This window comes from Mobula birostris, chromosome 24 (genome assembly GCF_030028105.1).
Source record: "Mobula birostris isolate sMobBir1 chromosome 24, sMobBir1.hap1, whole genome shotgun sequence".
In the NCBI taxonomy this organism is placed as follows: domain Eukaryota; kingdom Metazoa; phylum Chordata; class Chondrichthyes; order Myliobatiformes; family Myliobatidae; genus Mobula; species Mobula birostris.
In genome coordinates, this window is record NC_092393.1 from 42,651,733 (window position 1) to 42,664,119 (window position 12,387).

Consider the following 12,387-nt stretch of genomic DNA (forward strand, 5'->3'; position numbering starts at 1 on the left):
ATCACTTTGATGACTGACTCCGTGAAGAAGCATTTCTGGGTCAGATATCTGAAGACCAACGATACTTTGAAGTACAGTTATTTCAATCAAGTCACAGGATGTTGCCTCCTTGACTATTTTAATCTGCACCGTTTGTCAATGTGACACAAATAAAACTGTGGTTTCCGTGAAATGACGCCAGCTGGTAACCACAGCTACACATAGAATAGAATGTGACTCTGAAATGTGCAGTAAGATTTCAAAGGCAGCTCCAGAGATTCATCATTTTACTCACTTAAAAACAGTACCAATGTACTTGGGGAGAGTAACTTCACAACGACTGCATATTAATTTTACAATGAGCGCCACAAATTAGTAATATGACTCAAGTTCGTTTCTTAGAATTTCTATTCACTGTTCAGCTGGTAGTAATAAACGCCAGATCAAAAATGGCGTGCCTTGGATACAAAACATCAACATTCATCCTTTATATTACTAACTGTCGCCCTATTGCAACAGTGAATACGTTTCCTTAAAAGCGTTTTCACATATTTACATTCAAGCACAAAAAAAATACAAATTTATAATAGCAGCACAAGCTCATTAGCCTTGGAAATATCAGACAGGAAGTACAAGGCATCTGCACATTTAAATAGCACACATATTATCACAAATATTAATCATTGATAATTAAAAAAAGAAATAAAGTATCAAACATTTTTAATATGGTTTTAGTAAATAAGTGTTAGATCATAAATTTTTGCTTAAAAAAATTAAAAATCCAAATTTAAGAAAGCAGGTTCGAGTGCCCTTTATTGCCAGTCTTCCAGTCTGGCTTCAGAAACATATTTCTACTTATTAAATGTGCCTATTTATAAATACATTTTCATACATATAAGCTGTTCAGTTTAAAGAATGAAAATTTGGGATAAAGAGTGCATTGACTCTAATGATTTATGCTTTATTCTACATGAATTCTTGGACTGCATTAAGTCTCCTTCACACAGTTACATATTCCTTAAATGTAACTGTGAGGCAGTTTGCTGTGACATCTGTGATAATCAGATTTCCAAGATAAGGTTTGAGTCCAGTCCAAGGATATTGCTGATCACCTTTCACTGATTCTTCTTTCTCCCCAACCTCCACCTGCTGTGCTGTTGCCTTCTCAGGCACTGGCCTGGACTTGACACAGCTCAGATCAATGGGCTGTTCAGGATTTGAGTCCAAAATGCCATCAATTCCCACATTTCGATAGCAATCGACTGCATCTGCCTCCATTAGGTCTTCTTGCTCCAGCTGGACTGCACTGCCCGGGACACTGATGCTTCTACATGTCATTGGTTTTTTGGCCTCATTGTCCACGATGGGTTCTGACAGATACCGCTTTCTAGAATGGGGTAGATTGGAGTAAAGCCTATCCCTATTAGGGACTTCTGAATCACAGGACCATCGCATTGTATTTGGTTTGTTACACTGCTCCTGCTCCAAGGGGTACTGATCCTTTTGCATTCTCCCCTCTTTCTTACTCGCTGTTTCATTTCTTTCTGTGCCACATACCTCCCCATTCAAACTTTTACCTTGAGCTGAAACTGCTGTCTCTTTCACCACCACCGATGAAACACAACCATCTTTTTCATTCTCTGCCTTTTTGTTTACATTGGGAGTCTTTGTTACCTCTTCCCTCCCATTTGCAATATTATCCTTAACCTTCTCTACTTTCTCCTCTGCCACGGCAGTTTTGCCATGGCCATTTTTGACTATCCATAGTTCTCGCTCTCCAGTTTTGCTTGCCACTGACTCATTCCCTCCATCCCCATTCTTACCATGTTTATCTTTCGCTGACTGTATCCCGCTATCCATATACTTGCTCATAACTATTACAATTCTACCATTTTTATTTTTATTTTTCACTATCTTCATTCTCCCATTGATGCCATTGTGTTTTACACTTTCCTTGGCTATTTCTGGCCCACTTCCCGACTTCGAATCCATTTCCTTGATCACTGGCTTCTCCATGCCTCCAACACGAGTATGACTTCCACTCTTAATAAAACTATGTAGTGTTTCTTGTTCCTGAATGGGCTGGTGCTGCTCCTGGTTTAGTTCAGTTTCACTCCTGTGACAGTCAGCTTGCTGACTGGGGTACATAATATCTGGTTGATAATGATGATGTTTCTTGCTGTTGAGTTGGTAATAATGTTTAGTAACTTGATGTTGACGTTGCTCCTCCGTGTTACAGGGCTTGTACTGATGAAGCTTTTTACTGTTCAATTGATATTGACGTTTGATAGGCTGTTGCTGAATCTCACTCTTTGATCGTTCATCTTCCACATAAGTATCCTGTAACTCTGAAGGGACATTTGAACGTCGAGCAAAGGCTGGTAGCTGAAAATAAGGGAATAAATACATCAGTATTATTTAGATTTCAAAAATCTATAATCCATGAATTATAAGGCAAGGTAATGACTTAAATCTGTAGACTGGCTCCTTCTATGCTGAAAAGTGTGAAGTTGTATCTTTCCATCAAGGTCCACCTAATACAGGCATATGGTTTTGTCTCTCTAATCATTCGACTTGCCTCTCACTACTCATGTTCCATCTGCAGCACAATGGAACATGCTTCTAATCCATTTTCAATCTAATCTATACAGTGGGAGGAACCCAATGGTGGCTCATGAATAATGTATTACTGGATCACTTCTAGTCAATGCTTTAGGCACTCATTCGTCTCCTCAAAATCCCAACAATTCTCACAAATTAATCAATTTCTGAGAACTGATAACCATAGATTATCACCAAATCTTAGAGGTTCATGCCAGAGTATGAATGGAGGTTTGGTTATTTATTACAAATATTGCTTTGGACAGCAACAACTCTTCTCCTTCGGTTTTGCTCGACAATCCCTCAGCTGCCATGACCAGACAGACAAGTATGGTAGACACATGTAGTCGCCACCATCTGAAGGCCCCCCTCCAAACTGCACTTTATCTTGCCTCAGTGTACATCACCAAACTATCATCATAATTACATCTAATCCTGCAAAGCCACACCCAGCAGTACAGCTGCTCAAGAATGAAGCTCATTACCAGCAGTAATTAGAGTAGGTAAACTCTGCAAGCTTTGCTTGCGGCATGCATATTGATTTAAATCAATCTATACAGTCTGGATATATTCTTTATTACTTTGAAGTGTATTACATTATATTACACAATTACCTATTGCTAATCCATTTAGAAATTATATAGAAGTATATCCAAGAAGTATTCAAAAACATTTGCCTCACTTCACCTTTAGAGTTAATCATATTATCAAAGAAATAGGAAACTAAATGATTTTATACTCAAATTTACCGTCTATTTTCTTGGATCCATTTTTGTATCAACAACAAGCTCCAGGCTCCATGTTAGTGTTATTTTACAACATTACACTGACACTGAACATGTATGTACTGCTAATAACTTTTACTCTGAACTAACACATCTGACTATTATTTATCTTATTCAGAGATACAGAATGCTTACAGGCCCTTCCAGCTCAGCAAATCCATGCTGCCCAATTACAGCCATGTGACCAATTAATCTACTAACCCACATGTCTTTGGAACACGGGAGGAAACCTATTCTAAGCAGGTGTGCATACTGCAGTTTGACATATATTAAATATTAATCGAACTGTGTCCAACAGAACAATTCAGAAACAGATGGCATTTGACTGCTCATCCTGTATTTATCTAATCAGGTCTATACTTGACAGGTAACATTACCTGAACCAGTAGGTGTTTGGGCTTGGGTCCTCGTTTACGATAACCCATTGTCTGCTCTTGTCTTTCTCTGCAATCAATGATTAAAGACATGGTAAGCATGAAAATCATTTACTAATCAGTTTTAGAAGTAATTTCTATCCACACTTCTGAACAGATTTTATACCCTTGGATGCATTATACACAGAGTTTAACCTGAAACATTATGATATGACCAACAATCTCTTTAACTAAAAGAAAAACAAAAATAGCCACTACAGGTGTTGACATCTCCCTCCCTACTGAAAGCCTAAACGTCAAGGATATGTTATTAGCAATAAGGTTTTGGATTTTCTTGGTGAATGGGTAGTTTAAATTTATACTTGGATGAATGCAATCTTCTCTATTAAACAACATTTTCAACTTAAACAAGTAGCTGCACAAAACAGTTTCAATACTTTGAAACCCCATTAGTGTTGAAACCTTTTCAATGACCGTCATTTCCATTTCCAGTTGTGATCTGAAATATTTGGAAAATCTAAAGAAAAATTGCTTCCAATTTCAGAAGCAATGGCCTTTGAAGCAAGGTCCAGTAAATCTAACTTCACAGGGAAAAGTTATTCTGGTGCACACATGTTCCAAATAGTCTATTACATACTTGGGAATCAATTATCAAGATTTAGGGCAGAGGATAATTTTAGAGTACTTAGACTCCATTAACATGTGACTTTGAGCACGACTGGCACTAACTTTGTTCAACACGGTTTCAACCTGCTTCCCTTCTCAACAAACACCAGCTCAAGGTTTGAAGAAGAAGCACGATTTTATGGCCAGACTAGGTCCTAAAATGACCATCCCAATGGAATACCACATGCAGATCAGTTTTACATGTTCCAATACCTATCCAGACTGGGAATATAAACCAATTTACTGTTTATGTTCTGATTTATTATATTCCCATTTTCCAAACTTTATATATAAATAGAATACCAATGGTAACTTCCCCTCGAAAGTGCCAGAGTCTAGTCAGCAGAGTTTATATAGCTCTAAGTGGAAAACATGCCCAGTCAAAAAGTGAGCAAAATGATCCCTAAAATATTTTATGCATTGTTAATGCTTGTTTTTCTACTTTAATGACATGTACACATACAAAAATGTCATCCATAGCACAAGGAAACTGTTTCCTCCTTACCCTTTGGCTCATCTTATTGTTTACAAGCATTTTGTCTGAAGCATGTACAGCAAATAGCATTTCTACTTGCTATTAAGTGGGTAGATAATTACCCAAATTAACATGCATCAATTGATTTTTATAACTGTATTCCTGTTGTATATGAATGGAATGCTTTGTATTACATCAAAGTGGAGTTCTGAATTAATTTAATTTAAATAGTTTTGAATTAATTTAAAAAGTGGAGTTCTGAATTAATTTAAATCTTTGTTAATCAAAGCATATTTCCTATAATGCAACTAATCAAAGACCACTGCTTAAGAACTTTAGTAATCATTGCTTCAAAGTATAAACTTATCATTCTACTTTTATTTTACAGACCAAGCACAGGATTTACTGTATCTGGAGTTATGTGTCTACTGGTGTGTTCTTGCAGCAGTCAAAAGCTGCAAAAGGTCACAGATCCACTAATAGTCATCAATTGACAACTGACAGCAGGTAGAAATGGGATACTGTCTTGCCCCGTTTTGCGGTGGTCTTTCTAATTGCATGTAAAAGAAAAATAATGCACTCAGCTTCTACTAAATGCAAGAATACATTATTTTTAAAGCAAATCGTTATTGACTGCCCAATTAATCCTGGCCTGTTTGTAAGCAACTTTCCGTCCCTCCCACCCAGTTACACGCAGCATGAGTCCACTGTATTTATTCACATGATTGCAGGCAGCTATGGCAACCCCGTGAGCCACTAACCACTCGGATCGATTATCGTGTACCTAATTAAAAAGGATATGCAACTCTGCGCGCCCTTGCTATTTTTTGAGGTTACTAGGATGGTTAATTTAGCGTTGCCCCTTTAAAACCACACTTGTGTGCCAGCAGGTGCACGAGAGAGAGAGAGAGAGACGTGCAGAGGAGCCTCTGAAATAGGAACATCGCAGATAATCGTTGGAACGACGTTTCGAGATCTGACAGCACAGTCCCCTACACCAGACTCACTTAGGAGGTAAATGCACCATCTAGCTTCGATCTGCAACATCGCACCAGCAGTTACATCACTATTGCAGTAGTTACTGAGAGTTTTAAAAAAAATTTTAAATGTATTCCCGAGTTTGACTGTTATTATTTTTTTTCAGTCACAATCGTGCCTTTATTAATGGCAAGAAATAGTAATGTCACCCGCTGACACTGGATCCCGCTCTACGCACTCCCCACTTTAGAAGGGCCATCCTAACTTGGAATATTTAGTTTCGGGGTTTCGCTAACCTCCCAGACTTTCCAGCTGTTCCGCTCACATCCTACACCGCAAGACTGAAGCTGACCACTCTGGTTTCCCTAGGCCCTCTAATTTCGAAAGCTCTCGTTTCTGACCCCCTTTATTCTCCGGCCTTCTTTAAAAAAAATATATACAGTATTTCTTGCGGCCGAGTACTAGTTGTGCGTCCTTCCCTCCTCATTTATTTACCTGTGCTGAAAAGCCAGGAGCAGCCGAGGATCCAGGATATTCTCTTCTGGCTCCCACGTGTTGTATCTGCAGAGAAGACACCAGTAGGTCAAGTCAAAACCTCTCACAATTTCACAAGCGGGAAAAAAAAATAAAGCCACCTATTGCTGCTATTCAAGCAGTGTATAAGAGAGGCCATTTTCACTCCATTCACACACTATCATATCTGTTTCACAGTCCATTAAGACATTCCAGGACTCTCATTGGCCATTTTTTTTGTTACATTGGTTATCTACTAACAACTCACAGTTGGCATTAGTAAGGAGGGAAATGTCTGTGATCTACAAAATTCTTCCACCATCCACACCCACCCACCCGAACGCGCACACGCTGTAGTTTATCTGTTAAAAAAACATGCAAAATGGGACTCACTTGGGAGACCATCCCCTCCATTTCACCAGGTATTCGACTCTACCCTGTGGCGAAATAAAGACAGTGTTCGTCATAGGGAAGGAGAGACAGCCCTATTACTGATCAATAACGTGGCGGAATTAGCGGAGGGGTAAACTAGAGCTGGTCAAATTTACCTTCCTGATGCGCTTTTTCTCGATGCTCTCCACGGCAAATACGTGCTCCCCTGCGGCTGGCAACTCCATATCGATGCGAGGAGCTGGACGGACGCCGCTCGACCTTCAGTGCGCTGTGTTTCGCTGCTCCGGGGCGCTCTCCGCCTGTCGACAACCCCCGCTTCACTTTCCCTGCTGTGCCTTTGCCTCGCTTTCCGAACGGGCTTTTCCGTCCTCTTGGATCCTGACTCGGCAGTCAGAGATCTCTCTGCTCTATCCCTCTCCCTCTCTCTCTGCTGCAGAGCCGGCAACGCAAAAAAACGCAGCAACACAACGCTGTGGCGTCAGGAGCTGGAGCTGTCAATCAATGCAGCCCCGCCTGAGGTCGGAGAATCTAACTACAGCACCAAATACGGGCAAGACGCAGCCTTGTATGGTAATAGCAGAAAGATAAATTATTTTCCCCCAAATTCAGAAAGAATGACACGAAAATGAACGCCAGAAGACCGTGCTTTTCTCCCCCACCCTCTTTCTCTTCCAATTGTGACTATTCCATCGCATCTAAACAATGTAATTCCCCGGGTTCGCAGTTTCGTTCCACTGCGAGGTGCAAATGCCTTTCGTGTCCTCTTCTAATTGGCTCTGCATCGAGCTAGTAATGTCTTGCGTTCTTCGAGAAACCTGCTTCATTTATGACATGCATCAAAGCGCCTCGCTGTTTTATTTCATTCCATCTACCAGCAGATTAATAACAGTGATTCAAATGTCCTTTATTGTGCTTACAATCTGCCAACTACGCATTACCGCTAACCAGCTTGATCACCGCCCTCCCCCTCTCCACATTGAGCACGGGCGATGCACTATCATGGCAACATAATGTTTATGGCATCGTGCTGTCCTGTTGGCCAATAATCTAATGCCTCACTGTAGTGTTATGGTGAAGAGTTACATAATGGGAGCTTCGAAACGGTTATACAATACTCTTGCTCAAAGAGCAACCATGGCTCCTGGTTGCCCAATGCCAATTTCCAGCTGTAACTCAGCCAACACTCGGTGCTCAAAATAGGAGAGCCCTCAGAACACAATACCGCGGTGATATGTTTCCTTTGATGTCCACGGGCTTGTATTTCCAACTAGTGTAGGTAAGATGTAGAGATAGCATCACGGTACATCAATTGTCTACGCAATTGCCCTACAATCGGTCACAAAAGAGAGATGGAAGCTTTCTGTGGGAATTCTGTGGGAATTCAGTTGGAACAGATGACCTAAGACAACTGATAATCTCGCAACTTCCAAGATGTTCATCTATCTGGGTGGTTAATTTTAAAATTGAAAACTAAGAGAAAAAAATCAATTGATTACAATTAGAAATGGAAGAAGATGAAACAGGACGTGTGAAAATGACGTCCAAGTCGATGCAAAAAGAGCGCAGCACAACCCATCCTCCCTCCCTCCCCCCCCCCTTTACCCTCGCTCTCCACTCGAGATTATCAACGCTCAAAATGCTCCTGACACAGGATGCCCATATTAGGATAACTGGTCACGGACGAAATGTACAACTACTGTTGCATATGCTCGACACAGCTTATTGATTAAAATACTTTAAAATATTGAATGAAACAGCAATATTATTTGTGTATCAAAACAGAGAGTGCATGCATGTAACAAATCTTTATTTCTGGCGTCCACATCTCAACCGAATATGACGCTTTTATTAGCAATGGATTATTACATTCGGAAGAAAATGCCAAGATTGCTACGTGATGAAGGGAAATGGCAGTTGTCAGCACGGTTGACACGTTGTTATTTGGCTCCGAGTAGGTTGAACCGTGCGATTTTGATAGTACTTATCTAAGCTACGCAGTGTCCATGTCCTGCAATCATTCCACTGACATTGCACACGATTTGAGAATATTGGTATTCCACTTGAACCGTCAGAAACCCCAGGCGGAGCTTCGACTAAAAAAATACTCAGTTTCTTGTAGCCTGTTACTGTTGGCCTTCAGGGGGTGTATGGATCATAAGTCTGGGAGCGTTGGAACTAAAACGCTGGGTTTCAATACAATTATAAAAACGAATACAATGTCAAAAATCCCCAAACATATCCAGTACAAGTAGATTACCACTAATGGTCAGCAACTCTTGGCATCAGAGCAGTATAGGGGCCCAAAAATGTACCACAAAATCAATCTTTTACCATTGATTACAGGTGTTCCTGTTCAAATATAAATGGGTTAAATGGTATTCATGACATTTTATATTTCTCTGCCTTACATAAAGAATTGAGCAAGAGCACATTGCAGCAGAGTAACAGAGCAATTTAGTTTGCTGAATCTATTATAAAATACTCAGCATGTCAAACTTGGCAGAGGTATTGTAAACATAGCCTGACTATTCATAAATAAATGTAGATTCATTTCAAAACAGACAGTCCAGTTTTTCTCAAGGCAGTTACATGATGTAGGTAAATACCTGTGTTGGTGTAAATACAAACCATCCTCGGTCATTTTTAAGTTATTAGCAACAGCGAGGGAGCAGTTTGTCGACAGAACTCTGACAATAGCATAACTTTGTTTTAGGTGCATATATCTTAACAATAGAAGAGAAGGAACAAAGATGTTTTTTTCCTTCTGAGAATTAATGTACACATATTGGCTGGATGCACCATTCTGGAATGCTACTGAATTTGATATTTCAGGTTCATAAACAAGGATTCCATTGGGAATATTTACATTCAACATGTTTGAAATGGGAACATTGGATATGGGAGTTCATCTAAAACATTGTGATTAGAGGCAACTTTGCATATTAGCCCTTGCAATCTTTCAGAAAGTGTCTGTATACCTTAACACAATACATTAGAACACATTACAGAACTAGAAAGTTCAGGAACAATAACATGGTCTGCATTAGTTTGTTACACTGTAATTAGACAAATAGAAATATTACTTATGGTATTTGAAATCAAGATATTTATAACTGGCAAAACAAGTGTGCATAATTTCAACCTAGATGCGTACAATTCAAACATAGCTCATTGGGTTAAATGATATTGTTTCAAAGTTGCAATATGTTCCATATATTAATTTTAGGCTATCTCCTTATAAACAACCACAAATGTCATATATCATGTTAAATACTGTGGGTCTTCCAAATTGACATCTTGTCCATTGATGTAATTAACTTTCCATCCTGTCTTCTCTTGACTTTCCTCTTACATGCTAAAATCAATTAATTCATGAGGAATCTAGCATGAAGGAAAGTGAGAAGCCAGATCATGTCAGATTATTTAAATTCATTTAAAATAATAATTGGGCTGTTACCGCCATAACCTAAAACTGCTGATAAGAAATGCATATATTTTTTAAATAAATCATACTCATTGGCAATGAAACAAGACATGGTTACATTCTAAAATATATTCAGTGGATTGGGAAAAATATTCAAACAGGCGCATACCAATTGAACATGATAATACACAATGATAATTTATCATTTCTGCTGTAAGTTAATGAGAAGTTTTAGAGTTACAATCTGCTAATTTATTGGAATTTCAACAGTTTTGGTGACTGTATTGCATATTGGTCATTAAATACTAAACTGCCATCATCATTGGATCTGCTTGCTTGATTTGTTATTATTATGAATATTTGCTTTTGATTGCAATTAGAAAATGACCTGAGCCAGCTTTATCATGTTGGCCTTAGTGTCTTGCATTTGTACTTTTGAATTGCAATGTTATTATAAAACACTTTGAACTATGTAGAATTTCCTCTTCAAAGGGTGATCTGGTTTGTTTTAACATGGCAAGCTTGAATGCCTAAGTTTGGATAATCAAATGATATATGGACTTGAGAGTATCCTTCTAAAGTACTTATAGAAACCTGCCTTATTAAACCATTAGTGCACAAACAAATCCATGATTTTACTAGATTTGTCCTTTCTAAAGACTTTTCTTTAAATCTCAGTGCTTAGATTACCACAAACTATAACCGTTTATTTTGAAAGAATTGTACAATTAACTCAGATTTCCAACACTGAGACTTTTCAAGCCATTTGCTTTTTTGCTTCATTTAGAAGGTAATTTCTGATAAATTCCTACTGAACAAAAGAAAATTATGATTTCCTTGTTCAGCACATAAGTATACCAAGCTCAAAATTACACCTGCAAGAAGATGGTACAACTGTGATAATAGCAAAGATAATGGCATCTGGCAGATCATTGCTAAGCACAGAGATATACTAATGCACACAGATAAACTAATTGGAAAATAGCACAATTATTCTGCATACTCCATGTAGCCAGTGGATACTGGCATTTTCATGTCCCAAAATTCATTAAGCATTTCATGGAATTTTTATATTTTCCCTCTACTCAAAGAAACCTACTGGCTTAAGTTAGAGTGCAGCATACACCTCCACCCATGTTTAACACCAATTAATTTGTACATTTCATCTACATAGTAAACATTTTTTTCTAAGCAGTGATTTTCATTTACATAGATAGAGCTATTAAATGCTTTCCAGAGATCATTAGTGCTCTTATCATTATGTGATGATACAGCTATCACTTTTATACATGCAGAACTAGAACTGTTAAAGAAGGCTTTGTAAAATGGGAATTAAGCAGTTGCCCAGTTTCAGTCATTATGATAAAACAGATGGTATGTTTTTCCATCTGCATTAGCAATGCCCTGAGGTGCAACTGCTTTGGCATGGGGTGTGCACGTTTCTTCAGGAATTTTTGAGGAACCAAATACCATTAAATCCCACATTATATGTTCTGGCTGATCCATCAGTCTTTTGGTAAATGAAATATAAAAAAAATTTGAGAGTTCTAGGAAAACCAAATATATATTGCAGTCAGTAAAGGAGTATCTCAGGATTTTCATAACATTGCTTAATATGGTTATAACTAATGCAGATTATAAAGCTCTAATTTGATTATGGAAATCTTTCCTGTAGTAAAGAACTGCCATGCTTCAAGTTGCAACTGGTGACAATGGATTGATCTTTTGCTATATTTAAGAATTAAACTGATCTGAGTTGCAAACTAATCAAGTATTTAGGTGGCATTCTTTTTTTTAATTATACCATTTCCATTGCATTCTGCACAAAATTCAACCCCTCTGTAACCAGATTGTCTAAAATAATGGCTATTTTATAATCCATAGCAAACTCAGAAATCTGCTGGATACTCCAATTATTTCCAAACTTTTCCAATCAACGTTACAACTGTAATTTTGCATAAAAGTACATGGCTTCTGTTCTGTTAATGAAAACACCATCTTTCCTCGGGGTGAAATTCAGTAGGTCTTGCTGGAAGCTAAATCTGGATGGATGATGTATGGGGTGATTGGATCTCTGGTTCTCTCACTTCACCTCCAGGTGCAATGCCCAGCGGTTAGCTTTAATTCTTTTCTTGGCGCAAGGTTTCTATCATGCATTTTCTTGAAGTTGTTGGGATCTCCTCAGATTCTCTTCCTGTA

At 38.5% G+C, this 12,387-nt stretch overlaps 1 protein-coding gene across 1 annotated transcript; it reads right to left on the reverse strand.

The window, feature by feature from the left end:
- Positions 1 to 133: 133 nt before the first annotated feature.
- Positions 134 to 7,788, reverse strand: cbx4 (chromobox homolog 4 (Pc class homolog, Drosophila)). The gene is made up of 5 exons (XM_072242731.1): positions 6,920 to 7,788; positions 6,765 to 6,808; positions 6,354 to 6,419; positions 3,743 to 3,809; positions 134 to 2,364 (listed from the first exon to the last, which is right to left on the reverse strand). The coding sequence occupies exons 1-5, from the start codon at positions 6,986 to 6,988 to the stop codon at positions 979 to 981; spliced, it is 1,632 nt and encodes a 543-aa protein (XP_072098832.1). The 5' UTR covers positions 6,989 to 7,788; the 3' UTR covers positions 134 to 978.
- Between the last annotated feature and the right edge of the window lie 4,599 nt (positions 7,789 to 12,387).

What these genes read in the sequence shown, in the direction of transcription:
- cbx4 (XM_072242731.1), bottom strand. Translation starts at nt 6,988, where the DNA reads ATGGAGTTGCCAGCCGCAGGGGAGCACGTATTTGCCGTGGAGAGCATC. An exon ending in TGGAGGGGATGGTCTCCCAA is followed by an intron (nt 6,420 to 6,764) that starts GTGAGTCCCATT and finishes TCTTCTCTGCAG; the next exon opens with ATACAACACGTGGGAGCCAG. An exon ending in CCAAACACCTACTGGTTCAG is followed by an intron (nt 2,365 to 3,742) that starts GTAATGTTACCT and finishes CCTTATTTTCAG; the next exon opens with CTACCAGCCTTTGCTCGACG.